Below are 22456 nucleotides of genomic sequence, written 5' to 3'. Positions count from 1 at the left end.
CATCACCCAGCCACCCCATCCCTCTCATCCCCCTCTACTCCAACAACCCTCAGTTTGGTTCCTGAGATTGAGTCTCTTATGGTTTGTCTCTCTCTCTGGTTTTGTCTTGTTTCATTTATTCCTCTCTTCTGCTATGATCCAATAGAACTGTTTTCTTAATTTCCTTTTTGGATTGCTCATTGCTAGTGTATAGAAAATTCAAGTGTTTTATGTATATTTATCTTATACCCTGCAACTTATCATTAGCTCTAATAAACTTCTGCGGATTCTTTAGGATTTTCTATATATAGGATTTTCTATACATAGGATCATGTACAAAAAGAGATAAATCTCTTTTGTTTGGGATGTCTTTTTTTTCTTGCTTAATTTCTCTGGCTAGAACTTCTAGTACAATGTTGAATAGCAATTGTGAAAGCAGACATCCTTTTCTGGTTCCCAATCTCAGGGGGAAAGCCTTTCGTCCTTCATCAGTGAAGATGATATTAACTGTGGGTTTTGTTCAGAGATGCCCTTTATCATGTTGAGGAAGTTCTCTTCTATTCCTAGTTTGACAATTCAATTTTGAAATCAGGAATTGTTTTTAATAATAAAAAAGGTGTTGGATTTTATCAAAAGCTTTTTTTTCTGCATCAATTGAGATGATCAGGTGGTTTTGTTCCTTCATTCTATTTATAAGGTGTATTACACTCATTGATTTTCAGATGTTGAACCACGTGCACATTCCTGCGGTAAATCTCACTTGGTCTTGGTATATAATCCTCTTAATATGCTGCTGGATTCAGTTTGCTAGTATTTTATTGAGCATACTTTACAACTATATTCATATGATATATTGGTCTGTAATATTCTTTCTTGTGATATCTTTGTCTGGCTTTGGTAGCAGAGTAATGCTGGTTCTAGAAGTGTTCCTTCATATTTTTTGGAAGAATTTGAGAATCGGTATTAATTCCTCTTTAAATATTTGGTAAAATTCACCAATGAAGCTATCTAGCCCAGGGCTTTTCTTTGCTGGGAGGTTTCTGATTACTGATTCAATCTCTTAATATAGGTCTGTTCAGATTTGCTATTTGTACTTGAGTCAGTTTTGGTAATTCACTTATTTGTCCACTTTATCCAGGTATCTAACTGGCTGGTGTACAATTATTCACTATATTCTCCAATAATCATTTTTATTTCTGTAAAGTTGGTAGCAATGTAACCAACTTTCACATCTCATTTTAATAATTTATGTCTTCTCTTTTTTTCTGTCAGTCTAGCTAAAGTTTCATCAATTCAATTGATCTTTTTAAAAAGCTAACTTTTGTTGATTTTCTTTTATTTCATTAAACTCTCTTGTTTTTCTATTCTTTACTTACCTCTAATCATTTCCTTCTGCAGGTTTTAGGCTTTGTTTGCTCTTCTTTTTCTAGTTCCTTAAGGTGTAAAGTTGTTGTCGATTTGAGATCTTCCTTTTTGAATGTAGGTCATTGCAGCTATAATTTTTCTGTTATTCTATCATGGTTGGAGAAGAAATTTTGTATGATCAAATTTTTTAAAGCATTTTTGAGACTTGCTTTGTGATCTAACATATGGTCTTTCCTATGTGCAATTGTGAAGAATCTATATTCCGTCATTGGGTGAAGCATTATATATGCCTGTTATGTAGTTGGTTTACAGTGTTGTACAGTCTTCTATTTCCTTATAATCTTCCTTCATTTTGGAGGAATGATCTATCCATTATTTAAAGTATTCACAGCTAACATCATACTCAATGGTGAAAAGCTAAAAGCTTTTTCTCTAAGATCAAGATTAAGAGGGGCACCTGGTGGGCTCAGTCAGTTAAGCAACCAACTCTTGATTTCTGTTCAGGTCATGATCTCAGGGTCGTGGGGTTGAGCCCTACATCAGGCTCCATGCTGAGCAAGGAGCCTTCTTATGATTCTTTCTCTACCTCTCCTTCTGGCCCTCCCCCCCTCACGCTCTCTCTCTCTGAATAAATAATATCTTAAAAAAAAAAAGAAAGTAAGACAGGGATGCTCACACTTGCCACTTCCATTCAACATAGTATTGGAACTCCAAGCCAGAGCTATCAGGCAAGAAAAAGAAATAAAAGGCATCCAAATTGGAAAAGAAGAAGTAAAACTATTTCTATTGGACTGGCATGATATTATACATAGAAAACCCTAAAGATTCCATTGAAAAAAATGTTAGAACTAATCAACAAATTCAGTAAAGTTCAAGGATAGAAAATCAAAATACAAAAATCATTTGTATTTCTATACACTAACAATAAATTATTATAAAAAGGAATTAAGAAAACAGTTCCATTTACAACTGCTTCAAAAAGAATAAAATACCTAAAAATAAATTTAACCAGAAAGGTAAAAGATTTGTATGCTGAAAAATATAAGACGTTGATAAAAGAAAATGAAGAAAACACAAATAAATGGAAAGATATTCTGTGCCCATGGATCCATTCAATGCAACCCCTATGAAAATTCCAATGGCATTTTTCACAGAAATAGAACAAACAATCCTAAAATTTGTACAGAACCACAAAAGACCCCAAATAATTGACAAGGCAAGAAACAACAAATGTTGGAGAGGTTGTGGAGAAAGGGGAACCCTCTTATACTGTTGGTGGGAATGCAAGTTGGTACAGCCACTTTGGAAAACTGTAGATGTTCCTCAAAAAATTAAAAATAGAGCTACCCTATGACCCAGCAATTGCACTACTGGGTATTTACCCCAAAGACACAGATGTAGTGAAAAGAAGGGCTATATGCGCCCCAATGTTCATAGCAGCAATGTCCAAACTAGCCAAACTGTGGAAAGAGCTGAGATGACCTTCAACAGACGAATGGATAAAGATGTGGTCCATATATACAATGGAATAGTACTCAGCCATCAGAAAGAATGACTACCCAACTTTTGCAGCAACATGGATGGGACTGGAGGAGACGATGCTAAGTGAAGTAAGTTAAGCACAGAAAGTCAATTATCATATGGTTTCACTTATTTGTGGAACATAAGGAATAGCATGGAGGATATAAGGAGAAGGAAGGAAAAAATGAAGGGGGGGAAATCGGACGGGGAGACAAACCATGAGTCTATGGACTCCGAGAAACAAAGTGAGAGTTTTAGGGGGGGGGGGGTGGGGGAATGGGTTAGCCCAGTGATGGGTATTAAGGAGGGCACATATTGCATGGAGCACTGGGTGTTATAAGCAAACAATGAATCATGGAACATTACGTGATGTACTGTATGGTGACTAACATAACATTAAAAAAAAAAAAAAAGACCACATATAGTCAAAGCAATCTTGAGAAAGAACAAAGCTAGGGGCATTACACTCCCTGATTTCAAACTATATTATAAAGCTATAATAAAACAATATGGTATTGGCATAAAAGCAGACATATAGATCAATTGAAAAGAATAGAGAGACCAGAAATAAACTCACACATACATGGTCAATTAATTTACAAAGGAGTCAAGAATATACAATCAGGAAAGGATAGTCTCTTCAATAAATGGTGTTAAGAAAACTGAACAGCCACATGGAAATAATGAAACCCCTATCTTACACCATATATAAAAATCAACCCAAAATTAAAAAGTAAAGACTTAAACATAAGACCCCAAATCATAAAATTCCTAGAAGAAAACATAAGCAGTAAGCTCCTTGACATTGGTCTTGCTGATGATATTTTGGGCTTGACACCAAAAGGCAATAAAAGCGAAAATAAACAAGTGGGACCACATCAAAATAAAAAGCTTCTGCACAGCAAAGGAAACCAGCAACAAAATGAAAGAGCAAGCTACCAAATGGGAGAAAATATTTGCATCTCATATATCTGATAAGGCATTAATATCCAAAATATATAAACAACTCATACAAGTCAATAGCAACAACAACAATCCAGTTAAAAAATGGGCACAGGATCTGAATAGACATTTTTCCAAAGAAGACATACAGATGGCCAACAGGTACATGATAAGTACTCAACATCACTAATTATCAGGGAAATGCACATAAAAACCACAATGAGACATCACCTCACACCTGCTAAATTGGTTTTATCAGAAGGACAAGAAATAACAAGTGTTGGTGAGGATGTGGAGAAAAGGGAACCCTTGTGTACTGTTGGTGGGAAAGTAAATTGGTATAGCCACTATGAGAAATAGTATGAACATTCCTCAAAAAATTGAAAATAGACCTGCCATATGATCCAGCAATTCCACTTCTGGGTATTTATTTGAAGGAAATGAAAACACTAACTTGAAAAAGTAACTGTATTCCCATGTTCACTGCAGAAGAAGTTCCATACACACAATGGAATATTATTCAGCTATAGAAAAAGGAAGAAATCCTGTAACAATACGGATGAACCTTGAGGACATTATGCTAAGTAAAATAAGTCACAGAAAGACAAATTTGGTATGATCTCACTTACATGTGGAACTTAAAAAAAATGAATTCATAGAGAACAGATTGGTGGTTGCCAGAAGGGGGATGGGGTGGGAAATAGGCAAAAATGGGCGAAGGTGGTCAAAAATTACAAACTTCCAGTTATAAGATAAATAAGTCCTGGAGATATAATGTACAACGTTGTGACTATAGTTAATACCATGTTGTATATTTGAAAGTTGCTGAGAGAGTAAATCTTAAAAGTTCTCAACACAAGCAAAAAAAAAAAAATGTATGTTGTACACATGAAACTAATATAATGTTATATATCAGTTGTTATATCTCAAAAAAATCCTTAAGTCTTCAACTATTATTGTAAATTTATCTATTTCTCCATTTAATTCTGCAATTTTGGGGCCCTTTGTTGCATACGTATATGATTATAATCACTTTATCTTCTTAATGTATTAACTCTTATCAATATGTAATATCCTTCTTTGTCTACTGTAACAATTTTTGACATAAAGTCTATTTTGCTTATATTATTATAGGCACCCCATCTCTCTTTGCATGGAATATCTTCTTTTACTTTTTCCCCTCTTTCAACCTATTTGTGTCTTTGGATCTAAAGTGAGTCTTTTGCAGGCAGGATATATTTTGATCCTATTTTTAATACATTCTGCCAATTTCTGCTTTTAATTAGATAGTTTAATCCACTTACATTTAAATTGATTACTGATAAGGAAGGACTTATTTTGCCATTTTGCTATTTGCTTTCTTTATGTCATTCTTTTGTTATTCCTTAGTTTTTCCATTAAGGTCTTCTTTTATGTTTAATGGATTTTTCTAGTGTTCTATTTTGTTTCCCTATTTCCTTTCTGCATATTTTTAAAGTTATTTTCTTAAATGGTTACCTTGGGGATTACAGTTAAAATCCTAAATTTATAACAATCTAATTTAAATTGGTATTTACCTTCATTAGCATATGAAAACTCTCTATAAAACACCATCCCCACTTTATGTTGTCATAAGTTACATATTTATGCATTTTGTATCCATTGACATAGATTTATAATAATTGTTTTATGTATTCTCCTTTTAAATAATACAGGAAAAAAAAGAGAAGTTACTAACCAAAAATACAATAATGCTGGGTTTTATATCTACCTATATAGTAAACTTCACCGGAGTTCTTTATTTCTTTGTTTGGCTTTGAGTTACTGTCTAGTGTCTTTTCATTTCAGTCTGAAGTAGTCCCTTTAGCATTTCTTGTAGGACATATCTACTAGTTATGAACTTCCTCAACTTTTGTTATCTGAGAAGGTTTTTATTTCTCATTTTTGAAGGATACTTTGTCAATTATAGAATTCCTGATTGATGGATTGTTTTTTTTTTTTTTCAGCACTATGTATCCCACTGCCTTCTGTCCTCCATGGCTTCTGATGCAAAATTGGCTGTTAGTCTTACTGAGAATCTCCTGAACAAGATAAGTCACTTTCCTCTTGCTGCACTCAAGATTATTTCTTCATCTTTGGTATTTAACAGTTTGATTATAATGTATCTTAGTGTGGATCTCTTTGAATTTATCCTAGTTAGTATTCATTGAACTTCTTGGATTCACATCTTCCTTCAAATCTGGATCATTTTTGGCCACTATTTCTTTAAATATTCTTTCTGCCCTTTCCTTTCTCACCTCTTCTCCAGGATCTCTGATGATTATGTTGGTACATCTGATGATGTCCCACAGGTCCCTTAGATTCTGTTCACTTTTCTTAACTATTTTTCTTCTGCTTCTCAGATTGGATGATTTCAACTGACTTATCTTCATATTCACTAATTCTTCTGCCTGCTCAAATATGCGCTGGATCTCCATAGTGATTTTTCATTTCAGTTACTGTAATTTTAAGTTCCAGGATTTCTATTTGGTTCCTTTTAATAATTTCTGTATTTTTATTGATGTTCTTCTCTATTTGATGGTACTCTGTTCTCCTGGTTTCATTTAGTTCTCTGTCCATGGTTTCCTTCAGCTCCCTTTAGCTCAAGACAGTTGATTTAAAGCCTTTGTCTAGTAAATCCAATGTCTGGGCTTCCTCAGGGATAGTTTCTGTTAATTTTTTTCTTGTAAATACCATACCTTCTTGTTTCCTTACATGCTTAGTAATTTTTTGTTGAAAACTGGATATTTTGAGTATTATAATGTAGTATTTCTAAAAATCAGATTTCTGCCCCTCCCCAGGGTATGATATGGTTGCTTCTTTTGAGTTGTACTTGTGTGTTTCATTGGTGACTTTTCTAAATTATTTTTGTAAAGACTTCATTCTTTGCCTTTTGTGATTATTTAAGTCTCTGTTCCATTAATTTAGTGATTTGGCAGAGCTTTCCTTAAACATGTAGAGCCAAACAAAACAAACGAGAGCAAAAAACACCCTCCCAGTCTTTGCAGATTGGTTCTGAGTTGGGGCACTCCTTCAGTGCTTAGCCAGGCTGTTTACAGTTCTTTCTTAGACTTGGTTTCCTATTTACACAGAGCCTAAAGATCAGTCAGAGGTGAAAGCTTACAGTCTTCTCAGGTGTTTGCTGAATATGTGTCTAGCCCTGGACATGTGTGTGCCATTCTATATTTCCCAGTATACATGGGAGTTTTTCAAAGCCTTTATTCCCCCATGTACCTCCTTTCCCAGTCTCTTCTAGGCTTTTCAGTCGCCTGCTGCTTGCCCCATCTGTTGTCCCTTACACCAGAAAGCTGAGGGTAGTATATGCCTTTGAATATTTTTCACAAACACCACTTGAAAGACAACTCAAACCCTGCGAGTGTTTTGAGGTGAGTGAAACAAAGGCAAGCCCTTGAACCAATTCTTCAGGAAGCCACCAAATTAAGTCAAAATGCACAACCATAATGCTTTGAGGAATAAAAGGTCTATAATGCCTCCTCCAACAGCAAAAAGTCACACCAGAACATTAGCCACCATCCCCTTGACCATCACTAAGCTATAAAATGGGGAATGGTTGTGGCAAACTGGGCTAAGGACTTTAAAACAAGCAATCCTATTATGAACTGAAGTAACATAATATATACCTGAAAAGTTCTTTGAGCTGTTGGTATGCCTAAGTGAGAAGTAATTTTACTTTCCTAAATAAGTAACAATAGAAGATTGGTATTAGACATGTAACATTCCAATCTCAGTAGAAACTATCTCTGTTTATACACTTACCAGCAATTGAAAAGTAGAAGTTATACTCTATTAGAATGCTTGCAAGGAAGCTAAATTCTATCACTCCAAAGTGAAAAGTTACAAATTTGTTTTCTCTAGATTCCTTCCTATAAAAATCAATTCTTTTACTGATAATTTATACGGGATTTTTTTGTTGTTGTTGTTAAAAAGACCACTGTGTAACTTTGAACAAGTCATTAAACCTCCGAGACCAAATACTCTCCTCTATACTGTTGCTATTCAAAGTTTGGTCTATAAACCAACAGAACTGGCATCACTTGGGAACTTGTTAGAAATGCAGAATATCAGGCCTACTATACCCTGGTATAGGATACTGCTCTACCCCAGACCTACTGACTCAGAACCTGCATTGTAACAAGATCACATATGAATGATATACATATAAAAGTAAGTCTGAGAAACACAACTCTATACAATAAGGTATTGGTGGGGGGGTAACTAAATAATTTTAAAGACCCTTATAGCTGTACAACCAGAAGCCTTCACTAACTGATTTTTCTGAAAAATCAGATCTGATAACATTAGACCCTGTATTATCTTGTGGCAACAATCAGCTATAGCTCAGTAGCAGCTACCCCATTAGATGGGGCATGAACTTCTCTTTGGCCCTCCCAGTCCTCATCTAGCCTCCTTCATGTTTTTATGTTAACTGCTTGGCCCCTAATTCAGCCTCTAATTTAAATCAGATTCCAATCAGAATTGAGGAAGTCCCTTTTAAAATAAAAAGATGGGTACCTTCATAGGTAAAAATGCATTAGCTATATGTGTCTTTAGTTGAAAGAAAAAAATGTTCATTTACCTTGATGGGAAGTAGTGAGGTCCAGGTAGGAAGTAAGGGTGATGAAAAGAAAATCGTGGTGGTGTCCCAAACAACATGGCTGGATAGCCAAGGGGAGGAGCCTGGTAGACATGTGAGTGTGGAATAGGAGGAGCCTGGGGGACTGGAGCACTTCTGGGACAAGTGGAAACACTGGGATACTCCTTGGGAGGTTGGATGGTTGAGGCCGCAAATCTGGCCTGGGCAGTACTTGCACTAGTTGGAATCCTGTTGGTGTTCTCCAGAGAGACCGGAGTGGGTCTCTTCACAGAGTGACTGGCTCCGGAATGAAGCTGATGAGTGTCTGTTTGGGAGGGCCCAGCAAAGCGCTGGGGTGGGAGTGCCGGGCGGAGGGGCAGACTTGGAGCCTGGACGGCCACCTGGGCAGTACTGGAGACGCTGGGCTGGAAAAGTGAGATGGGGCTTGGGCGCTGGACTGCAGGTGTGGGCAGCTGGATGGCAGGTGGGGCATCACCTTTAGAAATAAAAATAGCATAGGTCTGACATTAATTGAGTTGCTCCATGTTTTTCTTTTTTCAGAATTTAATAAGCTGTACAACCAGAAGCCTTCACTAACCACCTCACCTACTAACATTACTACATCACACCACTCTATTTCCTTTATAGTATTTGAACAAATCAAAATCATTTTGTTTACCTATTTTACATTTTTTGTCTCTCTTTCCCATCTAGATTTTAAGTGACATGAGAGGAGAGACCTATTCTGTTTTGCTCCCTGCTGTATCTCCAGGGCTCAAAATTCTGTATGGCACAGAATAGGCCCTCAACAAATATTTCTTTTTTTTTTAAAGATTTTATTTATGTATTTGACAGAGACAGAGACAGTGAGAGCAGGAACACAAGCAGAGGGAGTGAGACAGGGAGAAGCAGGCTTCCCACAGAGCAGGGAGCCCAATGTGGAACTCGATCCCAGGACCCCAGGATCATGACCTGAGCCAAAGGCAGATGCTTAACGACTGAGCCACCCAGGCACCCAACAAATATTTCTGAATGGATAAATAAATGAATAAAATTGAGTGACTGAGTGAAAGATGAATACATACAGATGCTAATGCGTATATATAAATGTTTCTTTAAAAAATAATATGAAACTACAGATAGTGGTTACTTTTAAGGAACAATCATCTGGGAGAAGGGACAGGGCAATGTGGCAAAAAGAAAAGCTAGACTTTTATTATACATCTATTGGTACTGTTTAAATTTTCTATTGTGTAAACATATTAACCTTACTTTGAGGTTTCAGGGAAGTGTGTGGGTCATTTTACTACTATCCCACATACTTCTCTATATTAATCTGACATTAAAATGACATTTAGTTTTTTGATTGAAAAAATAAACAATCAGTAAAATTATTTTGCTTTATTGCATTCAGTGTCAATGTGATTACAGAACGAAATTCCCAGGTGAGAAGAGGACTTGCCACAGGTCAACAATTTCTGACAGATATGAAAGTAGTATTATTGCAGCGAGGCATAACAAATATGGCAGAATTTTATAGGGAGGTGTAACAATCATGTTCTTGAACAAGAGAGGACTACTAATTGAGTTAGCAAGTTATTCAAATGACACATTTAGCCTAAACTTAATTAAAATTTTCCAAAAAATACAGAGAGAAGCCATGGCAAGAGAGTCATGATCTGGTTTATTCCAGTGCAGTTAGATCTCTGTTAATATAGAAGATGCAGTCCAAGAACAGACTCTATGATTAGAAATATGTCTCTGTGAGAGGCTGAAAGGAATGTGGATCTTCTCTTAGCCTTGCCCAGTGAAGGCCTTTCCTTTCTTCTTTCTCTCCAGATAAGGCATATAATACTCCTCTTAAACCTGCAGGTAGGTACTTATCTGTTACTAATTATCTGGTAATTATCTGTTAATCTATCTGTTTCAAAGATGGCCCCTGACCCAGTGAAGCACAGATAACACAGGGAGAGGGTGTAAGTGAAGCAGTCCTGACTCGTAGTTGATAGGGTTATGTGCCCTCCCATCTGTGAGGCACAGGCCCTAGGCCTTTCCTGATTGATCAGGCATAAAGTAATTTCCCTCTTCCATGTTCCCTCAGAACATGTAAATCTATATCTTATCATGAAATATTATAAATATCTGTTATTTGCTTGTCTGCCACCCCTACCACAATCACAAAACTGGAAGCTTGAGAGCAGGAACACTTTCATTCCTGTCTGCATCCCAGTTTTTGGTGCAGAACTTGGCTAATAATAGTTAAGAAAGCTTTGACTAGATGGAAAAAAAAAAAACCCTAACAAATAAATCTATATCTGATAGCACTTTTACCACTCTGATATAAAGAAAACTCCCTTCTCTAAACAACTATGAAGCCAGGCTGATTTGTAATTGAATTATCACTGCACTCAAGACATCTGCTCCTAACATCTTCCTCTGACACAGGTTTTGCTTCCCTATAGCTAGTTCAAGAAGCTCTTAGTCCTCAGTAAAGAAGTATGATCTTCCCAGGCAAAGTAAAGGAGCTATACAGACCAACTGATATTATTTCAGTTACTGAAGAAGGAAGGGACTCATCTTTTAGCTGACATGAAATGTTCTTTTTAACCAAAGATACTTCTATAAAAAAAAGCAGTATGAGGCATGATATGATAAATCATGCATTCCTTTAATTCAATATTCACCAAGTAACTAACATATGTCAGGCACTGTTTTGGTCTGAGGTTAAAAATAAAATGCATGCATAGAGAGTTATATAGAAGTATAAGGAAGATGTCCTAAATGTCAAAATTCTGGTTGCTAAGCAGGAAGTTAAAGTCTGCAACATCCAGTCATCTCCATAAACTGTAAGTGAAGAGAGAAGACTTGTGGGAAGGGCAGAGCTCTAATGTATCAAACTTTAGATAAGGTATGGAAAAGACTAGCCAGTCACCTGTTTTCTCTTCTTCTAGCACATAGCTAAATTACCTTTCCCAGCCTCCCTTGCAGTCAGAGGAGTTGCCATGGGTCCAAGAGCTACCCAATGGAAGTTACAAGAGATGTGCACCACTTTGGCGACTGGCCCCTGAAAACCTTTCATTCATTATCTTCTAAGCTCTTTCCCCTTCTGCAAGTTCATGCACATTAGTCCAGTGGCCTTGGATGCCACATATTAAAGATGGCAGTGCCACAGGGTGGAAGAAGTCTGTGCCCATGAGTCACCCCTTCAAAGAGAGCCATACACTGACTAGAAATACCTATTTTAGACTTTAAATAAACCATAATTCTGTTTAAACCATTATGTTTAGGTGCTTATAAAGCAGCTAGCATAATCTAATCATTACATGAGATAAAGAGAATTCTAGATGTATAGTATAGTATTACAGGAACAAAAAAAGTTATTAATTTTCAATACTCTCCCACCACCTCTCCCAAAGGGAAAGAATTCACTGCCTGTGCTGACTGGACAGAGGGTGCACCGAGGCTTTTGTTGTGTGACTGGGATAAATAGTGAAGGAGTGAAGAATGGCAGAAACTGAGGACAGACCAAATTTCTCTACAAGAAAAAGCTATATGGAGGTAGTAAGGAGAGAAGGAACAGCATGTGGCTGAACAAAGAGAAAAAGAGGCAGAGACAGAAGGAGAGGAGAGAGAAATAGAGTAACAGGCAGAGACATAGAGACGGAGATGGGAAATGGAGAATTGGGACAAACAGGCAACTGATTAAAAAAAAAAAAAAGTGGGACTTTGGAGAGAGAAGACGGTAATGAGGAGCCCCAAGATGACTTACTATATGTTGAACCATGTGATTCTTCCTTCCCTGGCCCCTCAAGAAAACCTACAATAAAGAGCTATATCACTTTTCAAGGAATTTTTGAGCCGGATTTGTGTTTCTCATGGACATGATACTTTGCTGGAATGGATCTTAAGGCAAAGAGCAGCTTTTTTTGGATTATAATAGTATCAGAAAAATGGACGTTTTCTGTCTGTTTCAGTTAAACAAGAAGAGGTGGGTAAACTGAAGAGGCACCATGTGTCTACTACCAAACAACTGAAATAGTAGTAAACTTTTTTAATTAAAAATTTAGAGAAAATGTATGAATTCAGAAGAATGAAAGATGTCAACTGAGTAACAGTATAATAAGGCAAACCAATTTCAGGCTTTAGAGATAAAATGTAGAGAACAAAATTATTCACCAGAAAATTCATATATGTATAAAGTGACATTTAAAAGCCAGACTAAAATAAATATAGCTTCCACCAGAGTTCTAGAAGACTTTAAAATAAACAAATTTGATATTTAATATAAAATGAAAATGCTGGCATAACCAGCATCAAAGACATTTGATAAAAGAAAGATATCTAAAAAGAATTCTGGACTATCATGCTGTAATCACTTTTGGAAACAAGAAACAGGAGAAGAGCTTGGGATGTGGCATTAAATGTGAAAGACAGAGTGAACATAATGCATTGGTTGTAGAAATAATAACAGACAAAGTACTATAGATTTTATCAAAGAAATAGTAAAATTATTTGTATTGGTATCTATCCTTTCTAAACTACCATATAAGCTCTTTGATAGGAGACTGTAAGGATACCTTTGTATTCTGTCTCAAACACAGAGTTTGACCTATATTTGGTACTTAATAAACATTAGGTAATGGGGGTAGGTAGGTAGGGATGCAAATATGGCAGTGGAATATACTATACACTGCGAAAACATATGAGATGGAAATATTCACCAAAACAAGGGAGAATACCAAACTACATTGCTAGATTGACTTAATGAGATAAAAATGTGCTAGGATAATACAGTACATGGCAATCTCTGAAATTTTTCCTTCTCCAATTTCATGTTTTTACTTTCTTCTTGATTTTTTTTCCTTAATATTGTTGTTCTAAAAATTCTTAAGCTAACAGAAACAACATTTCAACTTAAGGTAAAATTTTCATACACCTATTAAAAATTCATAATCTACAATAAAACAAACTCACCAACTGGTTGAGTGATGGTGTTCTGTAGGCTGGGAATTACCACAGAGTAGGTAGGTGAGCGATAAGGATATATTGTTGTAGGATTTGTAGAGATGATATTCTGTGTGGTACCAGAAAATACATTGGAAACACTTAGAGGGAAGCGTTTTCGCTTCCCTGGACGAGGTTGATAAACCCAACCTACAGAAGAAGATAAGCGATTTTTAATTTCAACATAAAGACCCTATTTAGCCTTTAAATAGTTCTTTTTCACAATAAAGAATCCAAAATACTTCTAAATTTAAAAAAATAAGTTATTGTCTAAAGTGTCTTTTCTAACTTATGTGATTTCTGTGCTTTTTAATACCCATATAGCTCCTAACTAGTGGTCAATATTGTAACCCATGATTCAAAGGAAGAGTTAGGGCAAATGTCTTATAACCAGAGACACATATTGAATCTGCTGTAAAATCAACATTAAAGACATTGAGTTTGAATCCCAAAGCTTTTCCTTTACTTATAAAATAATGCCCCTATATTATTCATCTCCTGTTCCCTCACTTTCTATGAGATATAACTGTCTCTATCTTACAATGGAATGGTCACTAATGACCAGTCCCTATTTTTATACCTAGCTTAGGAAGAATCACTCTCTTAAACTCGGCAATTGCAAGTCCACAAACAACCCAATTTCCTTCCAAAGTCAGAAGAGTGGAGTTTAACAGTTTGCAGCCACTGTTATTCCCCTAACCAGGGGAATCACTGGTTCTCTGTAACTGTTGCCTCTGACACCCAAAACATTTCTGCTCATATTTTAGAAAAAAATAACTCTTTTCCCATCATGCATGATCATATTGGCCATACACTTTGCTTTTACCCAAGCTTAATCTAAATGTCCTCATGGCTGGGGAGTAAATCAGAAATTGTTTCAAACTACATCATGATGAGGATAAATTTGGCAGTTAGAAGACATAACTATGTTCTCATAACCATATAACATTAAAATGGAGCATGGTGTCAATCCCTGCATTCTCATTGTCTTTAAGTGTATGATGCATATTTGTTTCTGTTGCTATGATTTTAACTCTTCATTTTCTAGTATATTTGCAAAATTGTAGCCTGGAACTTTGGAGTTTCACCTTTATTAAGTTCATATCTGTATATTTAATCAAAACCACACTAAAATTATGTCCCCTGGTTTGTTATTAGTTGGCAAATATGAGACCAGATATTCCTCTACTTGGTTCTATTTAAGAAAACGTATGCCATGTATCAACTCAATCATTACTATAATATTAGCCATTATTCTCTTTATTGTACATATCAGAGTAGAAAAAAATACGCATTTTTGTCTTTCATTCTCAACCTAACCTAATCTTTACCTAAATAAATTTAAAAGAAATTAGAAAGAAGTTTTGTTTATTTCATTTGATTACCAGGAAATTCCTCTCTGTGCTTTTCTTTAATCTTTTGTGCTTCATCATAATAGGGTTTCTTTTGTTCTTCACTAAGTTTGTTCCACTCTAACCCGAGCTGGACACTGATTTCTGCATTGTTGGCTGCTGGGTTAGCTTTGGCTAGTGCTGGCCGGTGAATCCTTGCCCAAACCATAAATGCATTCATGGGTCGCTTCACATGACCATTTCTGTCCTTACTGAAGGGAGTATCTGGTATTCCTACATGACAAAAATTAAGAGACTGAATTAATGTCCCACACACACGCACCCACCCACACACGCACATAATGTCAAAGTGAAGTGCACCTTCCTCTATATATATATATTTTAAAGATTTTGTTTATTTATTTGACAGAGAGAGACACAGCACGAGAGAGAACACAAGCAGGGGGAGCGGGAGAGGGAGAAGCAAGCCCCCGGAGGAGCAGGGAGCCCGATGCAGGGCCCGATCCCAGGACCCTGGAATCGACCTGAGCCGAAGGCAGACGCTCAACGACTGAGCCACCCAGGCGCCCCTGTATTTATTTTTTAACTGGAAAAATATAGTCAAAGAACTGCCAGTATTCCCGAATGCCTCATAACCCCTGAACTCAGCATTCTAAACTATAGCTTAGAATGCCTCTTCTTTTCCTCAAAAAGAATAATATTGTTGAAGATATTGTAGGAGTAATAATGTTGAAGACACAGTAAACTGTTGGCTTATTACTTCTTTGGGCTTTGGTAATACCTCTACCAATAATTAATTTAGTTTCTTTCCCAATAAAATATTCTATTACTGGGGGACAGGAACTACAACTTATTCATGACTATAATCCTAGCACTAGCTAGGTGTTCCCTAAACGTTTAAAGAAACTCATTTACACGCCCCTGTAGCGTCCGTTCAAGTAAAAATATTTATAATACTATATTCTATTTCATTATGAAGGTGAAGCTCTTGCCAAGGTGGGTCATTGACACTAACCCTATGTCCTGGGAGAAAAAATAAAAGAAAAATAATAAAAGTGACTTTTTGAGAGTCCCAGAACAAGTTGAAATTACAATAAAGGTAGCTAAATTCACATCTCTTACCTAATTCATCAAAAACAACTGTCTATAAACCTCTTCTATTGTTTCTCTTTATTTTAGTTACTTGATATATGAAAGTTTTTAAAATGCACAAAGGATTAAATAAGTATTATATAGAAAGCTTTCCCTTTCCTTTAGAAAATGAAGTTTATAAAAGCAAGAGGGTGAGATGGAGAGAAAGGGTCAGTAAGGAAAATAAGAAAACAGTAAATATAAAAGTTAATGAAAAAAATGAACTGATGATATGATTTTCCATGACATTCATTGGCATAAAATTATCTGAATTAAATCTTAAAATAAGAATTTTCTAACTATATATTCATAAATAATGGATAGCAATAAAATACTTGTAGTTGTTACTAAAAAAATGTAGTTGTTACATTTTTTAAAACAATTTCTAGCTTATTCTATTTTCATTTTCTATATTTCTATAAATCCTTAGCTTTTAGAATACTAAAGTGTTACATTTAATCATGTACTGTTTTCTCTTATAAAAATGTTTACTATTCATTTTTAAAGAAGACAAATTACCTCCAAATTCAGTATAAACTTTCCTGTTTGATTATAAACATTTTTTCATTAAACAACACTTAAAATTTTCTTCTTGGGGCTCCTGGGTAGCTTAGACGTTTAAGCGTCTGCCTTTGGCTCAGGTCGGGATCTCAGGTCTGGCTCCCAGCTCAGAGGGGAGTCTGCTTCCCCCTCTCCCTTTGCCCCTCTCCCCATTTGTGCTTTCTCTCTTGCTCACTCTCTCTCTCAAATAAAATCTTTAAAAAATTTTTTTCTTCTTGATACACGTAAAAATATTGAACTACTATAATAAAGTGTAGCATAGAAACTGATGGCTGAAATAACTGTTTATAGTGACAATATTTCTATTTTGTGTATAAACATTAGTCGCCTCTAAATCTCATCATTCACTGGACCTTAAAATAGATTTTTTTAAAAAATGGGAATCTTGGAACATGTTAGTGTATTTTACCGGTATATGTACAAGTCAATTGGAAGTGATACCTGTGCAGACTTTGCCCTGTAATGAATCAGTTCCATGATTTTATTTTTCTAGTTTAGGCTTCTGAACTGCTAACATGTCAGCTACGGGGCAACATAGACGAAGTTTGAAAACCAGATTCCCCTGCCGTCTAATACCTGCATCTGAGGGAAGCACGGTCAGCGGGACATCTTTGGTTTCAATTTTTACAGAAGGCTCCAGTAAAGATTGCATTTTAATAGGCACTGGTGTCAAGGGGACCTTGGTCAATTGTATCAGCTCTGAAGCTGGAGGTCCCTGAAATTGGATCCGGGCCCCAGGGGGGACCGTGTGGAGAGTCAAAGGGATCCTGAGGTCTTGCTGGTGTGGCCCAAAGGCACTGGATGGCTGGGCTAGGATTTCCTTGCTGCCATGGACGAGGCCATTGGACGCGGGCTCCGTGCCCAGCCTGCAGTCCTCGCGGAGTCTCTCGGGCTCCTCCGTTTTGATGACTCCTTCTCTGATGGTCGCCAGGTTTTTGCCTTCCCCGCCTTTCTCCACGTCCCTCATGACCTCCTCCGCCTCCAACCTGCCCTTCTTCTCGTCCCCTCGGCGGCAGTCGAGAGCTGGTCCCGGGCCTTCCACCTTGGCCGCCCTGGAGGCTCTAGGGCCCGCCTCCACAGGCCTTCGCGTCCCCGCCGACGGATCCAAGCCGGGCCCCTGTTCCTGCTTCTCGGCCTTGATGTGCAGCGCCCGGGGCTGCACTGGGTGCAACTCGGGTCTGCAGGGGGCGCCGTCGGACGCGGGCAGCGGCGGTGGCAGCAGCAACAGCTCGGGCCTCAGCTGCAGCAGCTGTGCTTGCGCGGGCGAGGCGACGACGCCTTCGTCCCGGGCCTGAGCCAGTGGTGGCCCAGGCGGCAGCAGCAACACTTGCTCCGGCTTCACCTGCAGCAGCCGCGATGCCGCGAGTTGTACACCCGACGCCTGGGCCTCCCCGCACGACGAGGCCACGGTCGCAATGGCGGCCGCGCACGGGGTGGGCGGCGACGGCGGGAGCTCCGCGGCCGCAGCCCTAAAGGAGGCGCCTTCGACCGGCAGCTGGGGCGGAGCAGGGCGGAGCGGGCGCGGCGGGGTTGCCCGTGGCAGTTGGCGCGGCTGAGGCTGCGGCTCTGGCCTGGCTCTCTCCATGGGGGGAGGGGGACGCCCGGGCCTGGTCCCAGCCGGGATTGTGAGCTCAGCCGTTTGTTGGCGACCTTCCCCCTCCCCCTTTCGGTTAAGACCCTTCCAAGGCCCTTGCTACCCAGAACCCTACGCGGTTCAAAAAGCGGCCCTCCGTCTTGGCCTCGCCCAATCACAAGCGTCCCGATACCCCCGGCCCTCCAATCACAGGCGCATTCTCCGGCCCTTCCGCCCTCCGCTGTCTCCTCGTGTTGAGCCCTCGAATCACCCGCGATGGCCTGGGCTGTGACACGTGCTGCCCATTTTCCCCTTCTGACTTTGCTTCTCTTCCGGAGTTCTCATCCGGCCGTTGTCTTAGTTACCCCTCCCCCGCCCAGAGAGCCCGACAATGGTGTTGCCCAGGAAACGGTGTGGTTCCATGCCACTGACCTCCAGAGGATAAAGTCAAGTGAGTCCCCAGGCTTTGTATGTGCGATTTGCCCTGGCTAATACAAGAAAGGCCCCGGGCATCACTTTGGGCCTTTGGATCTGTGTCAAGGGAAAAGGGGGGAGGCTGCAACTACCCCTTTTGTACAATAACTGTACTAGTTAAACTTTCAATTAATCACCAGGTTCTTTGGGCCCTACTTGCAAAAATACATCCCAAATTCGTCCACTTCTTTGGGCTTCCACCACCATTACTCTGTTCCAAGCTTCCATCATCTTTCACCTGGATACTGCCGTCCTTGTGTGAATAGTCTCCATTTTTCTCCCTTGTTCCACTATGTTCCAACTGCCAGAGATCTTTGTAAAAGTGCAAATCTAGTTCTGTCACACCCCACTATCCTAAATATTCCCATGGCTCCCCACTGACCACATGATAAAGGTCTAATATACTTGCAAAGCATATAAAGCCCCAATTTGGCTTGGGCTCTGTGGACTCCAGCCGCACTGGCCTCTCATCATTCTACCTTAAGGGGTTTTGAATGCTGTTTCTTTCTTGTGTCTCCTTACCTCCTCCTGCTCATTTTTTAAATTGCAGTTCAACTGTCACTTTCTCAGAGAAGTCTTATTATCTGATTCTGAAAATCAGGTCAAATCTCCTTTATGCACTCATATGTCCATCACTTCTTTAAAAACTTTTACCACAATTCGTAATTATGTATTTAAGTCATTATTCTACTGAATCCACTACTTGACTGTAATCTCCTTGAGGACAGGCAGTGTTTTGCTCATTATTGAATCCTCAATGCTGACCCTTAGAGCCTGGCTTTAGTAGGCATTCAATAAATATTTGTTAGATAAATAAGGACTGCCATAGTCTAATAATAACATAGTAATTACTACCTATTTTAAGGGCTTACTTTTATACTAGGCACTACTCCAAGTCATTTCCATGACTATGCTTCTCCTTTTCTAGGACTGTGCTATTTTCATCAAGAAAAAGAAATCCTGTATTAACATTTGCTCCATTTCTAAATGATGTCCTGACTAAAAGCTTTAGATTTATCTTGAAGCAAATGATTTTTGCAACCAAGACAAGTTATCTTTCAAAGAAGATCTGCCCAATTCTCTAATCCCCTGTTGTCAAATGTGGTAAACAGGAGTTCTTATACCTGGCAGGGAGACAAGGGCATTGGTGGTTCTCAAACTTTTTTATCTTGGAACCATTTACACCCACCAAAATGATTGAAGATTCCAAAGAGCTTTTATTTATCAATATTTGTAGTTTTATCTATCAATATGGTTTTATCTATAAATATTTGCCATATTATAAATAAAAACTAAGGACTTTAAAAAATAGTTATCAATTCACTTAAAATATCAATAAGAAACCCATTACATATTAACATAATACATTTTTATGCCAAAACTGTGTTTTCCCCAAAATTAGAGGAGTGGCAATGTAAATCTAGTCTGGGTTAATTTAAAAAAAATTGAAAGAAAGAAAGAAAAAGAAAACAGTTGGATTCTCATGTCTGCTTCATGCAGTCTGTTGTGATTCACATGTCATATGGAAAGCTTCATGGTGCATTCATGAGAGAATGAAGTGAAAAAGGCAAATATTGTCTTAGAATTATTATGAAAATAGTATTAACCTAGCAGACTTTCAGAAAGAATTGGCCCCTGAACCACCTTTTTAACCCCTGAACCAGCTAGGTTTTAAATAGAAGAGCCAAGTATGTGCACAAAGAATGATAAAAGAGGCAGAGAAATAAATTAAGTTAGTGTTGATTTTGTGCAGGAATAGTTCATATTCCAATCTGAATTAGTAATTTTAAAAGGTGATATGACAGTCCTGTGTAACAGCAATGCAAATAGTATACGGGGAGTATATTTTAAGCAGAAAGCAATTTTTTTTAACAAAAAATAGCTTCTTTGAGGTTTGATTTCTGTAGGTTTACAATTAAATGTACAATTTGGTAAGTTTTAATAAATTATAAAGTTGTATAACCATCACTACAATCTTATTTGAGAACATTTCCATCAACTCAAAAAAGGTCAAAAATGAAACCCAAAAAACTCTCTTGTTTCCATTTGCAGTAAAACTCTTGCCCCCACCTCCAACCCCAGGTGCTTTCTGTCTCTGTAATTTTCTCTTTTCTAGAAATTTCATTCAAAGAGAATCATGTAAGCTTAACTGTTGGCTTCTTTAACTTAGCATAATGTTTTTGAAGTTCACCCAAGTTGAATGTATTAGTAATTCATTCTTTTTTTATTATAGAGTAGTATTCCATTGTATGGAAATACCAAATTGTACATAAATATTTTGTTGTAAGATGTCTGTCACTCATCTTGTTTATCCACTCACTAGCTGATGGGTATTTGGATTATTTCCAGGTTTTGGCTGCTGTGAACATAATGTCCATTCATATACAAATATTGGTGGTACCTAGGAACAGAATTGCTAGGTTATATGGTAAATATATGTATAACATTTTACAAAACTGTCAAACTGTTTTGCAAAATGTATTTACCATTTTACATTTCCACTCACAATATATGAGGGTCCCAGTTTCTCTGCTTCTTCTCCAACATTTAGTATCATAAGTCATTTGAATTTTAGCCATTCTAGTGGGTATGTAGTGTATGTAGTAGTAAATAATTGTGATTTAAAATTATATTTTCACAGGGTGCCTCGGTGGCTCAGTCAGTTAAGCACCTGCCTTTGGCTCAAGTCGTGATCCCTGGGTCCTGGGATTGAGCCCCATGTCAGACTCCCTGCTTAGCAGGGAGTCTGCTTCTCCTTCTGCCCCTTCCCCAGCTCATGCTTGCTCTCTGCTCTCTCTCTCAAATAAATAAATAATTTAAAAAATAAGGTTTCACAATGAATAATGACACTGTCTTTTCATCTGCTTAGTTGCTATTCATATATTTTCATTGCCTAGTGTCTATTAAAGTCTTTTTGCCCATTTTTTTAGATAGGGTTGTTGGTTTTCTTAATTTTGATTTTTAGGGATTATTTTTTTTAGGGTTTCTTAATATGTTCTGGATACAGGTTCTTTATTAGATATATGTTTGCAAATATTTTCTTCCAGTCCTTTGCTTTTTTTCATTCTTTTTATTTTTCATTCTTAATGGTGTCTTTTGAAGAGCAAAAGTTTTTAACTTTAATGGAGTCTAGTTTATCAATATGCCTGTCATCATATCTAGGAAATCTTTGCCTAACCTAAGGTTAAAAAGGTTTTTCTCTCAGGTTTTTCTCTGGAAGTGTTATGTCGCACTGTCTTGATTACTACAGCTTTATGGTAAATTTTGCAATTAGGTCAAGTAAGTCCTCAAACTTAGTTCTTTTTCAAAACCATATTAGCTGTTTTTGGTCTTTTGGATTTCCACATAAATTTTAGCGTTAGATTATCAGTTTTCACCAAAAAAAAAAATCTATCGGTATTTACATAAGAACTACATTAAATCTGTGGATCAATTTGGGGAAAAGAGATATCTTAACAATATTGAGTCTTCTGATTTGCAGACTTGGGGCATATCTGCATTTATTTTGGTCTTTAATTTTTCTTGATACTGTCCTGTAATTTTCAGTATACAGTCTGCACTTCTTTTGTTAAATTTATTCCTGAATATTTTTATACTGTTGTAAATGTAATTTTTCTTAATTTCATTTCTAGTTGGTTGAATATTGATATTATATTTTCTTGCCTATTGCACTGGCTAGAAGCTCCAGTCCAATGTTGAAGAGAAGTGGCAAGAGTGGATATCCTTGTTTTGTACCTAATATTGAGGGAAAACATTGTCTTTCATCTTTAAGCATGATGTTAATTGTAGGTTTTATATAGCTGCCTTTTATCAAATTGAAGTTTTACTCTATTCCTAGTTTGTGAAGAGCTTTATTATATTTGTTGGATTTTATCAAATGAATTTTCTACATCTATTGAAATGATCATATGACTTTATCCTTTATTTCAGGGGTCAGCAACA

At 37.5% G+C, this 22456-nt stretch overlaps 1 protein-coding gene across 2 annotated transcripts in view; it reads right to left on the bottom strand.

The window, feature by feature from the left end:
• Positions 1-18358, bottom strand: part of SOX30 (SRY-box transcription factor 30) — a 28069-nt gene extending 9711 nt beyond the window's left edge. The window contains exons 1-4 of one of the 2 annotated variants that reach the window (XM_027604501.1): positions 17044-18358; positions 14809-15048; positions 13394-13573; positions 8423-8915 (exon numbers count right to left, since the gene is read on the bottom strand). In XM_027604501.1, the coding sequence (XP_027460302.1) occupies positions 8423-8915; positions 13394-13573; positions 14809-15048; positions 17044-18052 (1922 nt within the window). In that variant the 5' untranslated portion in view covers positions 18053-18358. The remainder of the gene's footprint in view (positions 1-8422; positions 8916-13393; positions 13574-14808; positions 15049-17043) is intronic. The other variant, XM_027604502.1, reaches the window with a different exon arrangement.
• Positions 18359-22456: the final 4098 nt, after the last annotated feature.

The sequence above is a fragment of the Zalophus californianus genome, chromosome 5 (assembly GCF_009762305.2).
Source record: "Zalophus californianus isolate mZalCal1 chromosome 5, mZalCal1.pri.v2, whole genome shotgun sequence".
Lineage (NCBI taxonomy): Eukaryota > Metazoa > Chordata > Mammalia > Carnivora > Otariidae > Zalophus > Zalophus californianus.
Note: the sequence above shows the minus strand (reverse complement) of the source record. Positions and strands in the feature narration are given on the sequence as shown.